Below are 21,768 nucleotides of genomic sequence, written 5' to 3' on the forward strand. Positions count from 1 at the left end.
TGTTATTCACTTCACCTGTCAGTGGTTTTGATTTAATCCAGTGTCTAAATGTTATTGACACTCTGTACACTTTCAGTCTTGACACCTGCTTGGGTAATTGTGTTTTTTTAATTAATTTTGGGTTTATTTATTTAAAAAATAGTTGTAACAGAGGAATCTAATCTAATGTTGAAATAAAATTATTTTGTGACATTATATTGCATGATCATTCAGATTGCCTGTGATGGATGTGACAGGTGGTACCACCAGTCATGTTTTGGCAACCAAGCTCTTGCAAAAAAAAAAAATAAGGATGCTGGGCAGCCTGTGATGCTAAAAGCAGCTACTGCCACAATATGCAGGTGTACACAGGCAAACCTGCAGGAGCACAACGTGAGCAAAACCTGGGAAAACGTGTGGTGCATGACATGATGCAGGATCTGAAGGGGCACATCGTCACTTGTGACAATTTCTTCACGTCCTATGCTTTCGGCACAGAGCTCATGCAGAAAAAAATAAGGCTGATGGGTACTGTACGCAAAAACAGAACAGAGCTCCCAAGTGCACTGGTGACTACTGGAAACAGGGCTCCTCTATCATCTCTCTTCGCATTCACTGAGACACACACCATCGTGTCCTACTGCCATAAAAAGATGAACGTCATCCTAATGAGCACCACACATTACAACACCACCAAAGGTGGAGTGGACAATCTACACAAGGTATGTGGTACTTTGTATTTGTTCAATGCTAACAATAATTGTACAATAATAACTTAAATTCTAAGCTAAATGATAAATTGAACTTGAAATGTATTTGGGAAAAAATTATTTACTAAAATGTTGTACATGTGTAATATTACAGATTGTTTCAACATACAAATGTGGACGGAAGACAGCTCGCTGGCCCATGGCTCTCTTCTTCAATATTATTGATGTCTCGGCCTACAACTCTTTTGTTCTGTGGAGGGAGATGAATCCCATCTGGGGACAGGCAAAAAGCTACAGGAGGAAGGCTTTTTCTTGAGGAGCTGGGGAAAGCGCTGGTGTACCCCTTTATGCAAAGAAGGCAAAAAATAATAATTCCTCGCACACCAGTCTCTGTGAGCTTCCTGAGAAAGGTGCAGGATTCCAGAGATGACGAAGCTGGTCCCTTATCTACCGGTGCGTCCACAGCTGGTCCCTCATCCACCTGTCCGTCCACAGCTGGTCCCTCATCCACCTGTCCGTCCACAGCTGGTCCCTCATCTACCTGTGCATCCACAGCTGGTCCCTCATCTACCTGTGCAGCCACAGCTGGTCCCTCATCTACCTGTGCGTCAACAGCTGGTCCCTCATCTACCTGTGCGTCCACAGCTGGTCCCTTATCTACCTGTGCGTCCACAGCTGGTCCCTCATCTACCGGTGTGTCCACAGCTGGTCCCTTATCTACCTGTACGTCCACAGCTGGTCCCTCATCTACCGGTGCGTCCACAGCTGGTCCCTCATCTACCGGTGCGTCCACAGCTGGTCCCTCATCTACCTGTGCATCCACAGCTGGTCCCTCATCTACCTGTGCATCCACAGCTGGTCCCTTATCTACCTGTGCATCCACAGCTGGTCCCTCATCTACCTGTGCATCCACAGCTGGTCCCTTATCTACCTGTGCGTCCACAGCTGGTCCCTTATCTACCTGTGCATCCACAGCTGGTCCCTCATCTACCTGTCCGTCCACACCTGGTCCCTTATCTACCTGTGCGTCCACAGCTGGTCCCTTATCTACCTGTGCGTCCACAGCTGGTCCCTCATCTACCTGTGCGTCCACAGCTGGTCCCTTATCTACCTGTGCGTCCACAGCTGGTCCCTCATCTACCTGTGCGTCCACAGCTGGTCCCTTATCTACCTGTGCGTCCACAGCTGGTCCCTTATCTACCTGTGTGTCCACAGCTGGTCCCTCATCTACCGGTGCGTCCACAGCTGGTCCCTCATCTACCGGTGTGTCCACAGCTGGTCCCTTATCTACCTGTGCGTCCACAGCTGGTCCCTCATCTACCTGTGCGTCCACAGCTGGTCCCTCATCTACCGGTGCGTCCACAGCTGGTCCCTCATCTACCGGTGCGTCCACAGCTGGTCCCTCATCTACCGGTGCGTCCACAGCTGGTCCCACATCTACCGGTGCGTCCACAGCTGGTCCCTCATCTACCTGTGCGTCCACAGCTGGTCCCTCATCTACCGGTGCGTCCACAGCTGGTCCCTTATCTACCTGTGCGTCCACAGCTGGTCCCTCATCTACCGGTGCGTCCACAGCTGGTCCCTCATCTACCGGTGCATCCACAGCTGGTCCCTCATCTACCTGTCCGTCCACACCTGATCCCTCATCTACCTGTGCGTCCACAGCTGGTCCCTTATCTACCTGTGCGTCCACAGCTGGTCCCTCATCTACCTGTACGTCCACAGCTGGTCCCTCATCTACCTGTGCGTCCACAGCTGGTCCCTCATCTACCTGTGCGTCCACAGCTGGTCCCTTATCTACCTGTGTGTCCACAGCTGGTCCCTCATCTACCTGTGCGTCCACAGCTGGTCCCTTATCTACCTGTGTGTCCACAGCTGGTCCCTCATCTACCTGTGCGTCCACAGCTGGTCCCTTATCTACCGGTGTGTCCACAGCTGGTCCCTTATCTACCTGTACGTCCACAGCTGGTCCCTCATCTACCGGTGTGTCCACAGCTGGTCCCTCGTCTACCAGTGCGTCCACAGCTGGTCCCTTATCTACCGGTGCGTCCACAGCTGGTCCCTCATCTACCGGTGCGTCCACAGCTGGTCCCTCATCTACCGGTGTGTCCACAGCTGGTCCCTCGTCTACCGATGCGTCCACAGCTGGTCCCTTATCTACCTGTGTGTCCACAGCTGGTCCCTCATCTACCTGTGCGTCCACAGCTGGTCCCTTATCTACCGGTGTGTCCACAGCTGGTCCCTTATCTACCTGTACGTCCACAGCTGGTCCCTCATCTACCGGTGTGTCCACAGCTGGTCCCTCGTCTACCGGTGCGTCCACAGCTGGTCCCTTATCTACCGGTGCGTCCACAGCTGGTCCCTCATCTACCGGTGCGTCCACAGCTGGTCCCTCATCTACCGGTGTGTCCACAGCTGGTCCCTCGTCTACCGGTGCGTCCACAGCTGGTCCCTTATCTACCTGTACGTCCACAGCTGGTCCCTCATCTACCGGTGTGTCCACAGCTGGTCCCTTATCTACCTGTACGTCCACAGCTGGTCCCTCATCTACCGGTGTGTCCACAGCTGGTCCCTCGTTTACCGGTGCGTCCACAGCTGGTCCCTTATCTACCGGTGCGTCCACAGCTGGTCCCTTATCTACCTGTGTGTCCACAGCTGGTCCCTCATCTACCTGTGCGTCCACAGCTGGTCCCTTATCTACCGGTGTGTCCACAGCTGGTCCCTTATCTACCTGTACGTCCACAGCTGGTCCCTCATCTACCGGTGTGTCCACAGCTGGTCCCTCGTCTACCAGTGCGTCCACAGCTGGTCCCTTATCTACCGGTGCGTCCACAGCTGGTCCCTCATCTACCGGTGCGTCCACAGCTGGTCCCTCATCTACCGGTGTGTCCACAGCTGGTCCCTCGTCTACCGATGCGTCAACAGCTGGTCCCTTATCTACCTGTGTGTCCACAGCTGGTCCCTCATCTACCTGTGCGTCCACAGCTGGTCCCTTATCTACCGGTGTGTCCACAGCTGGTCCCTTATCTACCTGTACGTCCACAGCTGGTCCCTCATCTACCGGTGTGTCCACAGCTGGTCCCTCGTCTACCGGTGCGTCCACAGCTGGTCCCTTATCTACCGGTGCGTCCACAGCTGGTCCCTCATCTACCGGTGCGTCCACAGCTGGTCCCTCATCTACCGGTGTGTCCACAGCTGGTCCCTCGTCTACCGGTGCGTCCACAGCTGGTCCCTTATCTACCTGTACGTCCACAGCTGGTCCCTCATCTACCGGTGTGTCCACAGCTGGTCCCTTATCTACCTGTACGTCCACAGCTGGTCCCTCATCTACCGGTGTGTCCACAGCTGGTCCCTCGTCTACCGGTGCGTCCACAGCTGGTCCCTTATCTACCGGTGCGTCCACAGCTGGTCCCTTATCTACCTGTGTGTCCACAGCTGGTCCCTCATCTACCTGTGCGTCCACAGCTGGTCCCTTATCTACCGGTGTGTCCACAGCTGGTCCCTTATCTACCTGTGCGTCCACAGCTGGTCCCTCATCTACCGGTGCGTCCACAGCTGGTCCCTCGTCTACCGGTGCGTCCACAGCTGGTCCCTCATCTACCGGTGCGTCCACAGCTGGTACCTCCACAACCTCCCCAAAAGAGAAAAAGGTGCCAAATGTGCTGGCCTAAGGATGTAAAAACCAGCAATATCTGCCAAAATTGCAAACTTCATGTGTGCAAGAGACACTCTGTCACTATATGTTGCATCTGCAGTAATGAGAAAAATAATTAGGCTACAGTTTGTATGTATATAGTTCAAATAATATTTATTATTATTATTATTATTAAATTTGTATTATATTATTTTTTAAATATATAATTTTCATATTTAGGATCATGTTTTTTCCATTTTTTTTAAATACTCTAAATCCCTGATAATCACCAATTAAGTTTTCACTATATGACTTGCCATATGTGGCAAAACATGAAACGACTTTTTAGGGGAATTTAACATTTTATTTATAATATTTTATTTCCGTTAAGCTAGTCATTAATAGTCTATAGTAGGCCTAAGTACAATTTTATAAGGATAATTAGTGGTGTTTCATTGAGGAATGAATTAGTGTTTATAAACTAATAATTTCGTTCGTGTCCACGGTTTCATTTGTAGACGAGTTGGGTATTTTAAAGTGCCCCATGATGGTTTTTCGAATATTCCCTATCATGCAGTGTATATTATAGCTTTTTGTGAATGTAAAAATTGTATTCAATTTACAGGTCAATTTGCTGTTTGATAATTATTGTTTGTTCTTATTTTAGCATAATATGAGTTCCTGATATCTATTCAATATGCAACAATAAATAAAATAATTACAGTTTGTATGTATATAGTTAAAATAATGTTTATTATTAGACTTAGACAGACTTTATTGTCATTCAACAGTACATTCACAATATACGGTTATTATTATTATTATATTTTTATTCCTATTTTTTAGCCTACAGTTTGATAATGATTGTTTGCTGTTATGTTATTTTATGTTTTTGCTGTTCGATCATAATTGCTGTTCCCTTCTGAAGTTTTTATTACCATTTATAGAATTAAAATGAATAAAATACCAATTAATTGCAAAATATCTGTATAAAGTGTTTTGAATGATCACTATCCAACCCTTATATTGTTCGATTTTTTTAAACTTGCATTGTGTTCCCTTTCAAACCAAATGTTATTGTTTGATTGTAAACATAATGCAAAACCTGATACTTATCTAAAAATAAATGTCTTATATATTTAGATATTCTAAATCCAAATAAAAAAAAAACGAGTAAGATAGAGAAATCATGTCTAAAACAACAATAGGAATCAAAAAGCCTTTCTATGTATTTATATAGGAAGCTATAAGCAGCCTACAGGTGGTTACAGGACATTTCACACATTTATATATATTTTTAAAGCTACTAGATGGCGCTCTTCTCACTTGAACATTTTTTTAGGCCGACACTCTATTTTTATGTGAAATGTTGCATTTATTGAAAAAAAAAAATACATATATTAATTCTAATGGAAAAAATAGCTCCTAAAAATTATATAATTAATGCAAAGTATCATAAAAATCTTTAAAAATTCTAAATAATAAAAAATATTACTGAACAAAAATATATTTCATTGGTTTTCCTGGGGGAAAAAAAAGTTAAATTTTAAGCGCTTCTGTCTTTTTTGACCGAAAGGAAGCAAAGTGTAACCCCAAAACGAAAAAGCCGTGAGGGTTAAATGAAAATGTACTATTCAGAGGGTACTTTTGTTTGTTATTTGGGTTATTCCGCCTCCTGAAGTTACTTTGTTTCCTTTTGAGTTACTTTGTTATTTATAATTTATTGTAAATTAAACTTGTGAAACTTGAACCTAACGTGTCTGTCATGTGGTGCAGGGGACCGGCACACTCACTCACCCAAAACTGTATTACTTTTTACTCTCTGGGTTGTAACAACAGCATAATTTTATTTCACTTTCATTTTGCCTGTCTCAACTCTTCTGGAGTGAGTTGCAGCCATCAAAATCAAAATGTGTTTACATTTTCAAAATACAATTAAGTTGGTCACTGAAAACATTGGAAATCTTCTCGATTCTTGATTTTATTGTATTTTACAATATGTTTAAACTTTCCTGGAAATGGGGTTGTACAATTAATTATACAATTTGATTGGCTTCTTTGTTCATATTTTGTGAACATATTTTGTATTTAACACAAGTAAAATAGCAAACATAATTATATCAGGGTGTAATTACGAAAGTTGTATTCCTTGAATTAAGATTCTGGTCATATCGCCCACTCCAAAATGTCACTTAATATTAAACTCTTTTTATTCAATATTTTAACCTATAAACTACATTTGTTACTACTTGCATATTAATACTGTAATATATTGCATAAATGGTTTCCATATAGACAGAATATATTAATTATTATTAATGATATATATATATATTTCTATGCACATTTGTGATTGTGAAAGTTCACAGGAGCTTGTGAACAGGACTTTTATTTTAGTCAGAAGGTCTGGCGTGACGTCATAAGACGGCGCCGCCTTCCTTCATTTGTTATGAATCGGCTGAAGAAAGGTTTGTGGTGTTGTGCGTTGAAAATGTTTAAAGCAATGCAATCTTTCCAATCAATTTAATCTGTTTACAAGCTTGTAATTTCAATTGATTGTTTTGACCGAAACATTGGAATGCTTTATTTAGCCATAACGAACGTTGTTTTTAAGGAGTAAAGCGCATTCTCACACGAGTAACAGAAAAGGTGCGTCTCTTTTCGTCCCTCTATCGTGAATCAGTTCACTCAATTCAGTCACTGGTAAGTAGAGATGACCGAAACTGAGCTTTTTTTGTGTGAATTTAACTGAATCCTTTGCAAAGCTATTCAGTGATTAGAGTAACGGCATCACCATCGAGTTAGTGTTTGTTGTTCTCTTTGCATTTACACTGTGTATTGACAACTTTTACAGTTTTACAAACCAACTGAAAATGTTTTCATGAAAGTGTAATATGTAAGGTGTGTTCTTTTTTTAAATTGGTATAATTGGTTGTGAGTGTTTTTAGTCTAATCGGGTGATTTAAGTCAATTAACTCTCATTCTGACTGACTCACTTACCAGTGACCTGAACTACTGAACTAGAGCTGATTGAGACACACTCAGAGATTTAGTGTGGATTTATTTTTCTTTCTGTTAATTATTCTCCTCTTAAACAGGAAAAACACATTGAAAACCCCCTGGTGAAGTGACTGAGATCCACGTGACTATTATAAAGATGGCATTTATTAAAGAGGAGATTGACGACATAAAGATTGTGTTTATTAAAGAGGAGAGTGAAGACATGAAGTTTGAAGAAACACTCAGTGTGAAGCAAGATGATACTGAGGAACAAACAGGTTGGTTTCATTCTAACAGCTAAACTTAGTCATTTGATTTCTTCAAATCAAACCGTTAATGTTTGTGAGCGATACAAACATTTTAATCATAGACACAAAATGAGGATTCAATAAAATATCTCATGTGTCTTTCACATCTTCTATCGACCAGAAGTGGGATCAAGTCATTGTTTTGCAAGTCACAAATCTAGAGAGAAAAGGCCAAAGTCAAGTTGCTTGTCCAAAGTTTCTTAGTGTTAATTACTATATAGGCCTAGTAAATATATATTTATTTTATTTTTCCCTTCATTTTATGTTTCTCTTTACCCCATTAACTTTCTGTATTGTATATTTTCATATTTAAGATCATGTTTTTTTTAAAATACTCTAAATCCCTGATAATCACCAATTAAGTTTTGACTATATGACTTGCCACGGGTATTTAACATGTTATTTATAATATTTTATTTCCGTTAAGCTAGTCATTATCTAGTTAAATCTTTGAGAGACGTCCTGCTAAAGTTGTGCTTGCGATGGAGGTTCCGGATGAATATCTAGTTCTTCCAATGTTTCATCATCGGACTCGCGCTCGGATTGATATAGTAAAATCGATACAGTGTGTACAATCGCTGAGGACTGAGGAAGCCTTGTGAGCTGTGGTACAGTTATAGTAATGGGTGTGAGGTTTTGACAGGCTCTGTAAGCTGGAGACCAATCACAAGACAGGGTCATCCTGCCAATCAGAGCAGGCTCATGGAAAGGAGGGATTTCGAGAGACTTATGGTGCTTTTTCCACTACACAGTACCAGCTTAGCTCGACTCGCCTTTGTTTTGGTTTTCCACTGTGTAAAAGTTGTACCTGTACTTGCTTTCGGGTACTTTTTTCGTATCACCTCCGGCGAGGTTCTGAGTGAGCTGAGGCGATACTAAAATGTGACGTGAAAACACTGCAGACTGCTGATTGGTCAGAGAGAATCATTACTATTCACCGTGTCATCATTGCACGCGCCACACGGATTTTTTTCAGCAGTTTTTCGTTTTGCTGCCCTCAGCCTCTCCTGAAACAACGTTTGTCTTCTTTCTGTGAGAAACAGCCACATCCCGAGGATCAAAAACAGCATACACTTGATTTTCTCCTGTGTGTGTGTGTGTGTGGTTAGCAGGTGTGTGTCACGTATAATATTACATCACGGCAGTTTCCTGTGACGTCGCTATGACGACTAGGTATTATTGTGGAGGTACTATCTGCAATGGAAAACGGAGCGAAAAGCGAGTCGAGTTGAGCTGGTACTGGTAATGGAAAAGCGCCATATAACTTGAATATAAAAAGATTAGAAACATCTTTTGCCATAAAAAAATAAACTTATAACTTTTGTTTCTTTCAAAAAGGGAAATTAACTGAAAAAATGAATAGGCTAAATAAATGAACACCAAACTCCAAAACTTAGGAACATTACATTTGTACAAAAAATAACAGGCATAGTACAGACGAATAATAATACATTTATTTGTAATGCGCTTTTTTTAAACCCAAAGCGCTACAGTAAAATAAACAGAAAAAATGGCAATACAACAATTAAAGAAAAACAGCCTTAAATAAATGTCTTAATCAGCTTTCCCAAGTGTCCCAGTGTTGGTGCATTTCTGATGGTAGGAGGAAGCACATTCCATAGCTTGGGGGCTTTGTATGAAAAGGCTCTTTCCGCCATGGTCTTGAGCTTACACGAAGGCTAATGTAGTAAAAGAGAATTGGAAGAACGGAGAGAACGTGGTGGAGTATAAGGGCTAATGAGATCACAAAGGTACTCTGGTGCAGTCGTGTGTCGTGCCTTGTATGTTAATATAAGAATTTTAAAATCAATTCTCGCATTTATGGGAAGCCAGTGCAAATGAAAGCACCGATGTAAGGTGTGCACACGGGGAAAAACGCGCGAGCACACGGGCGGCAGAATTTTGAATATATTGTAGCCTGCTCAGAGATTTAGCTGGAAGGCAAGTCAAAATCTGCCTAGGAAATCACCTAGTCTTAATCTGCATTGATATTTGTACTCGTTGTGAATACACAGGCCACAAGAAGTGATTTTGTTTATCACTTTTACTCACGACATGTTATCCGGCAACAAAGGATTCCATTCATTATGCTAAGCTAAGCTGGTGTTGGCGCTGCCAGACTGAGACAATGCATTCACTAAGACAAAAATACGTTTGCCAACTCATCTAAATGTAGGGGAGACGGTGAATAACCCCTATTTCAAAAAACGGTGGCGTATTCCTTTAATTTAACCGAAACTAAACCGCGTCTCTGCGCATTGAAAGGCTGTCACTCCGCGCACAGTTTCATTGTTACGGCAACGGACTGTATTTGAGGGAGTAATTTAACCGTTAATTCAACGATATGATCATTAAAAGATAGATGTAAACAAGGTGTTAATTATTTTTAACTTTGAACTCCACTTTTCAAGGTTCTGCTGACCAGCAATGTGTCGCATGGGTAATGCAGAAGCTGATGTTTTACTTAGTAGACTCCTTCGATGTTTGTAAACTTCGAAAGCCTAGGTTGGGTGCGCGCGCAGCATGGGGTCAGAAAAATGGCGCGGCTAATAGACCGGCATATTGTGTCTTTGCCAACACAGGAATGGGAACAGTACCATAATAAACTTGTTTTAGCTAATGGCGATTGTCTGCCTGATCCCGAGCTCCTAACAGAATGGGTAGACAACGTAAGCAAGTAGCCATATATTCACTGGCCTGCCATATACAGCTATCTGGTGGACAAGCCGAGTGTTTACACATGAGAAAAACTAAGAGCCTACAAATCGCTAGACGCTTATAATTATGTAGTCTGTGGGCATGTCCAGACGGTGTTATATAGCTGTATAGGCGATGACTTGTGTGTGTTAAAAGCCAAGCCTGGGTTGTGATCAACCAGCGGGAAGGGTACATCCTTACTGCAAATTGCACCTGCATGACGGGATAAGTATTTATCATTGGAGACGGATGCACTGTAGACTGATTTCCCTGTTGCACTAATACATTCCATATACACCAACTATTAAACTTCAATTGCATTACAAACACGAGCCTCTTTGATCGTAGCATTGTCTCAGTCTGCCCGTTTAATAGCTTGCAGCCACAAATGTCATCTATTTTTTTTAAACTGATGAGATCCTGCAGGAATCCTGAAAAACTTGACTCCAAAACAGGTGCGATTTTTGTTTTTCCCAGTCCACGACGCAACAAGTAGGCATTTTTTTCTTGACAAGAAATTCTCTGGTTAAAGGTTCACCTCAAAATTAAAATTTCCTAATATTTTACTCGCCCCAATGCCATCCAAGATATCCATGTCTTTATTTCCTCAGTGGAAGAGAAAATACGATTTTTGAGGATCTGCAACGCGCCGGGAACTACGTCATCACGTTGAAAGGTCATGTCCATGTCGCCGGCGCCAGCGGAAGTACCGCCCCACTGTTTACAAAGCGACCAATACAATTTGAACTATCCTCCTTAGCACGGTCGAGTGGGGCGGTACTTCCGCCGGCGCCCGCAACATGGACATGACCTTTCAACGTGATGACATAGTTCCCGGCGCGTTGCAGATCAGCTCAATCCGCACAATTGTAGTTAAAGTGTGTGTATATATATATATATATATTTATTTATATAATTTTTTTTGAAAATCGTTTCACTAGAAAAGACCCTCTTCATCAGCTGCGATCGTACACAGCATTTTCAAGCACTTCAAGGACCTTTGAAACTGCATTGATTTGGACTTCAAAACAGTGGTTTATTTAAGTCCATTATTTGAAGAAAAATCCAGAAAATTTTTCCTCAAACTTAATTTCTCTTCCACTGAGGAAAGAAAGACATGGATATCTTGGATGGCATTGGGGTGAGTAAATTATTAGGAAATTTTAATTTTGAGGTGAACTAATTCTTTAACACATAATTCAATGGGATAGAATGAACTTTTTCTGACCCCGACCTGCATACTGCGAATTTTCCTGTGACGTCAACCGTGAAAGGGTCTATAGAGACCAATGGCATCGATTCAATGCGTGACTCGCTGGAATGCTGACCAGTGCTGACGCTATTAATGGTAAATACCCTTAAACTTTAAAAGACAGATACGACAAATGTTTCGCTTTCCTTCGACACGGCAACTTTTTCACGAATATACATGATTTGACTTGACCTCAAAGACAGACGCATGTAATCGCGCGCACTCAGTCGATCTCACATTCACTGTCTGTTTAGGCTTAAATGCAAATCTACTAAGCCTCTGTACAAATCACCATAACACAGTCTTGTTTTCATTATTAACTTATTTAACATTCAATACAAATGCACGCAGTTCAAAACAAAGGATAGCGATTATGAAAAAAGAAAACTCGCAAATATCACAGTTGCTGCAGTTACTTGCATTCCTCTGCGGTTGGCTTGTCAGTAGCGCGGTACTATAATATTGCGGTTATCGCGACTAATTACATGAGCGCTGTTTCTCATTACATTTCTCATAAGAATGTTTATCAGTAAATTCAATATAGTAGATTTATCAGTAATATTTTACTAGGAAACTGCTGTATTTCATTTTGAAAAACTAAGTACACACAGTGATTCAACAGCTTGAAGAATGTCTAGGTTACTAATGATGTATGTAATCTACTGATGTAATGTAACACCTATACTGACATAATGGGGTCTCATCTGGGAGCCCAATGAACTCCAAGTGGTAACAAACGAGGCAATGGACATTGGCCAGTGAGATTTGCATGCGAGTCACACCCAACTGGACATAGGGGTATAAATATGACCGGCATTACTCACGTAATTCATGTTTTGCTTTAGAGCCGAGACAGGATCTGGCCATTCAGCGGTGGTTTTGGGCTGTGGCAATTGGGACGTAAAGGCTCTCTTCCCTCCCAATGGGGGTTACATTACTAACCTAGACGTTCCCATTCAGTCAGTCACATTCAACATTACATCAATATTGATGTAACAGGGTCCTTATGAAAAGCGCCACAACCATTGAACTGTTACCAGCAGTGGCGTGCCCTTTTGGAGTGCTTCGGATCTCAATTCCCATTGCTTTTCAGCCACTGTTAATGCTGTTAACACTGTTAAAGCGTGCCTAGTCAGATGGATAGGGACGCTACAGAGGCCTCACCCTGCTGAAGGGGAGGTTTGGTTTTGGGCGCAGGGTTTTACTGCGCGATCAATATAAGCAGCACGGCAAAATGGTTCATATGCTCATTGTCTCCAAATCATGACCAGAGACGGATAAATATTAAGTCTGCTGTTTAAAACAAATAAAGAACCAACAGAGTAGAATAGTTATTCGCGAACAGCGGCAGTATTTGTGCAGTGTGCGCATGTCAAAAAATCAATTCCTATAGGATCTAGCGCATATCAAGTCATCTTTATTTATATTTTTTTTCTTTTTTCTCTTGCCAATGAACGAACAGTGTATGATTATGATTCAGGCAGCATTACAGATCAGAAGTCAGATTGGATCGGAACATTCAGAATATGTATCCATTTCCAACGTTTTGTGGGCATTCTTGTTTTACTGCAGCCTTTTGCAGTCTGTTGCTTTATGCCATTAAATGAGTGTTAATTTTGTATGTTTTCTTTCAAATTAGACCTGATGGCACTGAAAGAAGAGAGTCAAGAACCGAATCAAATGGAAGAGAAAGATCATGATTTCATGATGGGGGAAAAATCCACACAGACTGAAAAGACTTCCTCACAAAAAAGAGTTCCGGAAACCATATCTAATGGTTATTTTACCTGCCAACAGTGTGGACAGAGTTTCACTCAAAAACAAAACCTTAAAGTCCACATGAGAAATCACACTGGAGAGAAGCCTTACACCTGCCAACAGTGTGGACAGAGTTTTTCACGTAAAGGAAACCTTAATGCCCACATGAGAACTCACACTGGAGAGAAGCCTTACACCTGCCAACAGTGTGGAAAGAGCTTTTCACGAAACGAATGTCTTGAGAGTCACATGAAAATTCACACTGGAGATAAACCTATCACTTGCCAACAGTGTGGACAGAGTTTTACACGTAAAGGTAACCTTTATGACCACATGAGAAATCACACTGGAGAGAAGCCTTACACCTGCAAACTGTGTGGACAGAGTTTTGCACGTAATGGAAACCTTAATCAGCACATGAGAACTCACACTGGAGAGAAGCCTTACAACTGCAAACTGTGTGGGAAGAGCTTCTCACGAAAAGAATGTCTTAAGACTCACATGAGAATTCACACTGGAGAGAAGCCGTTTGCATGTGATCAGTGTGGAAAAAGTTTCAGATGTAAAGAGAACCTTAATCAGCACATGAGGATTCACACTGGAAAGAAGCAGTTTGTATGTCATTATTGTGGAAGGAGTTTCCGAAATGGCAATCACCTTAAGAATCATGTAATAACTCACACTGTAGAGAAGCCTTTCACCTGCCATCACTGTGGAAAGAGTTTCAAACATAAAGGAAACCTTACTATTCACATGAGAATTCACACTGGAGAGACGCCTTACACCTGCCATCACTGTGGAAAGAGTTTTAATCATAAAGGAAACCTTTATGTCCACTTGAGAAATCACTCTGGAGAGAAACCTTTTACGTGTCCTCAGTGTGAGAAGAGTTTCACGTATCGAAGAGAACTGAAATGTCATTTGCAAACTCATTTTGAAATGCAACTGTAGTTCTGTTTGTGGTAAAAGGTTGAGAAAATACAGCAGTTTCAGAAATGACTTGCATATTCACAATGGACAATGACCATTCAATTATGATTAAAAAAAAAAACATGCAGATTCTGTCATCACACGTACAGACTCACCTGAAAAGTCACGCAGATGTGAGACCCTTGAATGTACTACATTTTTGGTGCTTTTCGAATACTGTAACAAGTATAACTTTATTGGATATTTTTTACAATATATTTGTTGTTACAGGTAATAAGTACCTTTTATGTTTTATAAATATACCAACATCATGTAGTGCAAAAGTTTAATTGTAAGGACATATTGCGCAGGTTTTTGGAATTGACGAATATGTGGTCAATCGTTCATGTCCGGGAAAGAAGTCACATCAGTTAAACTGCAACACCAGCCAAACTTACCGGCGGAAGATCTAAATCGTTTGCTACTGATCACATAGAATCACATTGATAAGAATCAATGTGCAGTTGCAGCGTGGCAAGTGGTTTTAACGGCTATCCTTATGTTCACTGTTATTCTGACAGAGTACAGAACCTCTGGATCAAAGCATAGGTGAAGAAGCAGAGATCAGGTAATGTAAAAGCTAACGTGATCAAACTTTAAGGGATAGTTCAAACAAAAATGAATTTGTCGTTTACTCCACTCACGTTGTTCCAAATCTTAATGAGTTTCTTCTGTTGAACACAAAAGATATTTTTAAGAATGTTGTTAACCAGACAGTTGACTGTAGCCATTGACTTCTATAGCAGGAAAGAAAATACTATGACAGTCAATGGCTACCGTCAACTGTCTGGTGGTTTTGATTATCATTTTGAATCTGCCTGATAAAAAAGCCATTATTCTTAGCTTTTTGTTCAAAATGTGCTTTTTTTATGAAACATTCACACATTCAAGTGTTGTTAAAAAAGAAATACATGATGTTAGAATAAAGTTGTTGCCTGGTGGTGGATGGCAACCTTTTTATAAAAAACACTGGAAGGGAAACCGTTAATCGGATAAGATAGTTCCCCACATTGTTACAACTGTGCTAGTAATATATTATACCTCTAATCAGAAATCATGGGATTCACTCATGTTCCTTTTATACCAGATTAGGTTACACAATAACAATTCTGGTTCCATTAAAATGATTAAGCTAATAAACAATATAAGTAAAAAAGAAAAAGTGCAATACTTTTTATGTTTATTACTAATATTTGAAGTAGTAGAATGCGCACATCCAGAAAACTTTAAGCAGGTGCGCGATAAGCACTTCACTAGAGAATAAACAAAAGTCGACACAGTGCCACTGTTGCTTCCAAAGAATTGATTTATTGAATAACTTTTTGACCTGAAGGTCGTCTTTAGGCATAAAAACAAGTACATATCAAGATACGAATTATATCAACATGATCCGTCACACCTGATCTAATTAAACAAGTCACCCGATCATCCAATAAACGTTGAGAAAAAATACAAAATAGCCACCCATATATGAAATAAAGTAAACAGAAAAATACAAAATTGTAACCAACATAAAATAATTATAAACAATTTATTTGAGAATACATTCCAAAAAAATGTCACATCCCCAGCTAAGCCAGGCTGGGAGACCAACTAAAACCAGCTACTTCCAGCTTAAACCAGCAAAGACCAGCCAACCAGCCTAGGCTGGTTTTAGCTAGATTTTTCAGCAGAGATACAGAAAATAATTGAAATGTATACTGAATTGACACAAATAATGAGAAAACTCCAAATCAAAGACCCTTGAGGAATTGACAATATATAAATTATATATATATAGATATAAATAATAGAATTTTTTTTTACCAGTATATACAGAAAATAATGGAAATTAACACAAATATTGAGAACGAGATCTAAATCAAAAACCCTTAGGGCAGGGGTGTCAAACTCAGTTCCTGGAGGGCCACAGCCCTGCAGAGTTTAGCTTCAACTCTAATTAAATACACCTGATCCAACTAATCAAGTCCTTATGGCTTATTTAAAAACTACAGGTATGTGTGTTGGAGCTGGTTGGAACTAAACTCTGCCGGGCTGTGGCCCTCCAGGAACTGAGTTTGACACATGGCTCCCTAAAAGTAGTCCCTTCCAGACTTCTACACCGAACTAACTAAGCATCAGGTGGCAAAATGCTAAAATTTTATTAAAATTACAGAAATGAGTTATTAATCTTACCTTTTTTTTGTGCTGTCGCTCCACATGACAATGAAAATTGGAAGTTGTTCCCTTTGTCTCGGTAATTGTAAAAGTACCGCAGAATTTACATGTCGCAGAGTGTTTGCTTTTTATATGTGTTGGCTCTTATATGCAAACGGAATAATGGATGATTTAGCAGACATTTTCAACACATAGTTGAGCTAGAGGCTTATGACATCCTGACCTGACCTAGTCCTGCTGCCTTTGCGCTAATGTTAGTCTCAAGTCATGCGCAGTTGCACACAAGAAAATCACCAATCATTGGACGGGTCAATTAAACATCCATTTAAAGAAATATTAACATACAGTAATAATCCTGAAAAATATTTTGAATTGGACTCGGGAATAAGTCCGAGTGAGTAGAATGACTAGAATAAAGAATGAGTAGAGCAGGCGATCTGAATAAGAGTGATGATGCAAAAAAGAGATCTATTCGGTACGGTTTTCTGTGCGCACACACCCAACCCGAAGCGTGCAGCCATGCACAATAGACACCTATACAGCACGCGAGTACTGAATTGAGCTTTCTTTCGGGTCTAAATAGACAAATACACACAACATTATGTCTAAATGTCCGTTTTGGAAAGTATTCACGTAAACTATGTCGGCTATGTCTTAAACAGTTGTGAGTGTATATCGGATGTGCATCAGTGCAATTGGATCCGCATGTCATTGGACATGATCCGACGTCTTAAAGTGACAGTGGGTAATAAACCTAATGCGATCCGTGTCAAGCAACAAAAGAAAAAGAGAAAAGCATTCACTGTTTGTTAATAGCTTTAAGGATTAATTATATTTAATTCATACAAATAAATATGTCTGCTTGAAAGAATAAATGTAGTATGCAAGTAGTTATAAAGAATACTTTAGGAAAAGTGGTTTTAATGTCATTGTGTTGGCTTTCTGTCAGGCACATATCGTTGTTTCAATGTTTCTGTCTCCCTGCAGCATGTCTGCATTTAATCTTTAATTTAATATTCATCAATCCTACCTTGTAACTGTTACCTTCATGTTACTGTTATTTTTGGTCTGAGATTTGTTGAAGGTTTGGCTGAATTTTGGAGAATTTTGAATGCACTTTGCTGAATATATTAAGAGTTTAAATAAAAAAGCTGAATTGTGAGTTTGTGTAACTGAATTTAACGGTCAATACTGTTTAGAAGTGAAAAGAAAACAAGCAAATCCGAAAAATCCGAAAGGGCTAAAAATAAATCCCACGGAAAAAACGGAATTTGAAAAAAAATAAAACGGAATTTGAGAAAAAATAAAACTGATTTCATAGGGCCCTAATTATACACCTAGCTGTCTCACTTTGCCTTTAGCTCCAAATTCTGTTTGATCGCGCATTAGTCTCTTGCCCTTACTCTCACCATAAGTGTGCCAAAATGTTGCAGATGGCAGACCAAAAGGACTGGCTAGGTGTTTTGAGGAAAACCCTTTTATCCATGGCTGCTGATGTTTTCCAACTGGAAAACAAGGGCAAAGAGCTAATGACAGATGACTCAAACCAGAGATATGACCACAAATATCTGACTGAGGTTATCTTCTTACTGGCCCACAACCTCACAGGTTTGAAACAGGAGGTAAACAACCTCAAACACCAGATCACAGAGCCCGCGCTTGTTTTCTATAGCAAGGACAACAACGTTCAAAAGGGGGGATTTGTAGCATCTGGACCAATCAGACACACACAAATAATTCATTACATTTAATGAGTAATCCAGCAAACTCACTCTCCCAACAAGGGTCTATGAAACTTCCCCCAAAACTAACATCCCAAATGAAGCTAACACACTGGCAGAACCCGGTGTCCTGTTACAGAACATATTAAGACTGATAAGACTTTTTGTGTCCCCAAAAGGAATTTGCAGAGAGTTGTGACTCTCACTTAATTCTTGCTGAGAAGGGAAAAATAACCCTTTTAATCCTATATATTCTATATATAACCACTTGAGAAATGTATAAACATGTATCTAATTTTCCTATCTCATGATTTTCATTTTATGTGGTTTGGCCTATGTATCCATTCTCTCTTTTAAACTCTAGCAACTTTAGTCTCTGTAAACTCCAATCTTCGTCCCCCATTTGTTAATTTACATTACATTTTGCTAACTTTGTGACGCATTAGTTTTATAAGAATCTTGAAGATTCTTTTGTTAAACACCCAATCAAATTACATGTTCAAAGGCCTGCTTGAACAAATAGGTCATAAAGATATTCCCTCCAAAGGGAACAACTTCTTATTGGCTCACACACGTCCAGAGGGTGTGACCTCTTCATGCTTTAAATGTCACTGATCACAAGATCACGCCTGTTAGTCCCTTTCTGAAATCCTAATGTGAAGATAATGCTGAACGATCCGGGTTACTTGGCTGTAACCCTGTTCCCTGAAAAAGCGGAACGAGATGCTGTGCTGCTTAGCGGATTGGGAACGTCTTTAATCGCAACCAATGCGCTAAGCAGCGCAGCATCGACTGTAGCTTTTGAAAGGGAACGATCTGGGATACTTGGCTGTAAACCTGTTCCCTGAAAAAGCTGGAACGAGATGCTGCGCTGCTTAGCGTATTGGTCACGATTAAAGACGTTCCCAATGTGCTAAGCAGCGCAGCATCGATTGTAGCTTTTGAAAGGGAAAAATAAGTTTTCCCCCAAGGACCCCCAAGCTTGTGCCAGGCTGCAGACTTATCTTTCCATTCACCAGTCACACGTAAAGTTGTCCGTTTCTCAAGCTCATATACTGGAGTCCTTAATCATAGATTTTGACTACAGGTTCTGAATAGTACTGTGCAGTAAGACATTTCCCATACCCCGGAAATATACATTCACAGCACATACAGGTTCATTGATTGTAATATAATTTTACTACATTAAGTTAATTCTATTAACTGATCCAGATATTCATAATCAATTATAACAAATTATGATTGATTATTAATATTTCTTTAGAGCTAATTTGCTACAAATGCAATATTAGAATACTGTTACTGCAGATGTTTACAGTCATGGGAAAATATTATTCTTTGTGGAGGGCGGTTTGAAGGCTCTTTTTGTGTGTGTGTGTGTGTGTATGTGTGTGTGCATATGCGTGTGTGTGTTTATGTCTGTGTGTGAACTTAGTGTAGTGTGAACTTAGGAGTCTTAAAATGAAAAATAGCTCTAAATTTAAAAACGCAGTAGAAAGCGTCTTGGTTACTTATGTAACCCTCGTTCCCTAAAGGAGGGAACAGGAGACGTTATGTCGATGTGCCAAAGTAATTGGGATCGCCTTGAGAGACCAATCTACTTCGAGAGTATTCAAATGAGTCAATGCACATTGCGATGCAATAATTGCATCAGCTGCTCTGCTTGCAGCAGGAGCATACAACGAGCAGCAGGTGCGTCGCATATTTGTTTTACTCTGAGGGGCCGTACAGCTATGGTCAGCAACTGTGGCGATGGGACATAACATCTCCCGTTCCCTCCTTGAGGGAACAAGGGTTACATAAGTAACCGAGACGTTCCCTTTCAGTTGGTCACGTACGACGATGTGCCGATGTAATTGGGATCCCTATGGAAAATGCCACAGTTGCTGCCACATTCAGTGCCCTGCGCAAGACTTTCAGACCCCCAACTGACTGGGGCGGAAGGCCTGCGTAGAGGGAGTTGAGTTCAAACTGCTGTTCCGTTATAACCCACACAGTGGAACTCTTGGATAACACTGGGAAAGTGTGCCTTTCCAGGGGAGTTTGATTTGATTTGATTTATTCAACAATGATAACAAACACATATACAAACTTGCCGGAGGCGATTCATATACATTTCCATACAATTGTTGAGGATAAAAAACACAATAAAGCCACAGGCTTATTTCCATTGTGGTCCTCTACATGCATAAAATGAGCGAACAGTTCCAGTGGGAATAAAACCAAAACAAGCAACTCATACCCTACAAATTCATATGGCATCTCAAATGGAAAGCCATTTTTTAACTTCTCTTTTAAAGGGCCCTGCTTCTTGTATTTGCTTTAAATTATCTGGCAATCCATTCCAAGCAATTGCACTCGAATACAAAAACGAATTCCTCCCAACTACACTTTTAAACCGGTACAGATATATATTATTCATCCTTGCCCTTGTAGAAATACAGTGAACATCTCTCACAAATTCATAATAGTCAAGCAAGTATTTAGGAACAGCCCTCTGAATTATTTTATGCACCATCTTGATTTTAATAAAAATTACTCTTTTATCCACTTTTAAAATTCCCAATTCTTTGAAATGGTTATCATTTAGATGCATACGAGGATGTGATCCCAAAATAATTCTACACAACCTATTCTGAGCAGTCTGTAATTTATTTTTGACATGTTTTTTAGAGCCACTATACCAAAAAGTTGCTGCATAGTCGAAATGTGGCTGCACTAATGCAACAGCTAACTTTGTCATTGTTTGTTTATCTAAATAAGCAGCCTGTCGAGCTAAAAATTTTATTCGATTATTTATTTTCGATAAAGCAGCAGCCGCCATGCTATCCCCAGTCATTTTGTTATCAAAAATACATCCTAAAAGTTTCACTTCTTGTTTAAAAGAAAAATGCTCATCTCCCACCCTTATTTCTAAATTTGGACATTTCTTCAATTTTGCAGTTGAACCGAATAAGATAGCCTCAGTTTTCCCTAAATGTAAAAATAGCTTATTTTTAAAGCACCAATTAGACACTTCTACTATTTCTCTTTTTAACTTGTTTTCTATTGTTTCTTTATTTTCATCAGTAACTATTATTACGGCATCGTCAGCATATAATGATAAGTGGCTCGAACAGGCCATCTTTAAATCATTTATATAAATTAAAAAAAGTAAGGGCCCCAATACACTACCTTGTGGTACTCCACAAGAGATCGGCAAAAAAGAGGAGAGGAACGCTGCGGAAGCCATATCCTGCCCGAAGGGAGGTAACGTGGAGAATACACATATGGACTGGCCGGTTAGGAACAGTAGAACATATGGAATGTCACTGGGGTGGCTCCAGCTTGAGAAGGGGGAGACTACACCGGGCAGTGATCACAGGCTCACCGCAGGGAGCTGATCGTGGAAGAATACACATATGGGGTCACCGCACGGATCACAACATATGGAACCCAGCTTAGCACAAGTTACACAAGTATACGATAACTAGGCCTGGCATCGGACGCTACGCTACTTCCGACTACCGAAGGGGTGCGGAGGAACCCAACAGGTTTCGCCTAAGTGGGGAACTCGACTGGAGCCTGTGTGCCAGCGCCCAGG

The 21,768-nt window shown here is 40.8% G+C and overlaps 1 protein-coding gene across 2 annotated transcripts in view; it reads left to right on the forward strand.

Annotated features, from left to right (window-relative positions):
* The window catches only part of LOC143718614 (uncharacterized), a 52,277-nt gene extending 36,265 nt beyond the window's left edge, over positions 1 to 16,012 (forward strand). The window contains exons 1-3 of one of the 2 annotated variants that reach the window (XM_077209636.1): positions 6,748 to 6,791; positions 7,422 to 7,601; positions 13,220 to 16,012. In XM_077209636.1, the coding sequence (XP_077065751.1) occupies positions 7,481 to 7,601; positions 13,220 to 14,289 (1,191 nt within the window). In that variant the 5' untranslated portion in view covers positions 6,748 to 6,791; positions 7,422 to 7,480 and the 3' untranslated portion in view covers positions 14,290 to 16,012. Of the gene's footprint in view, positions 1 to 6,747; positions 6,792 to 7,421; positions 7,602 to 13,219 lie in introns of those variants that run through there. The other variant, XM_077209635.1, reaches the window with a different exon arrangement.
* The last annotated feature ends 5,756 nt before the right edge of the window (positions 16,013 to 21,768 follow it).

Source organism: Siphateles boraxobius, unplaced genomic scaffold, assembly GCF_051911475.1.
Source record: "Siphateles boraxobius isolate OS27281-9 unplaced genomic scaffold, OSU_SipBor_1 61, whole genome shotgun sequence".
Classification (NCBI taxonomy): Eukaryota; Metazoa; Chordata; class Actinopteri; order Cypriniformes; family Leuciscidae; genus Siphateles; species Siphateles boraxobius.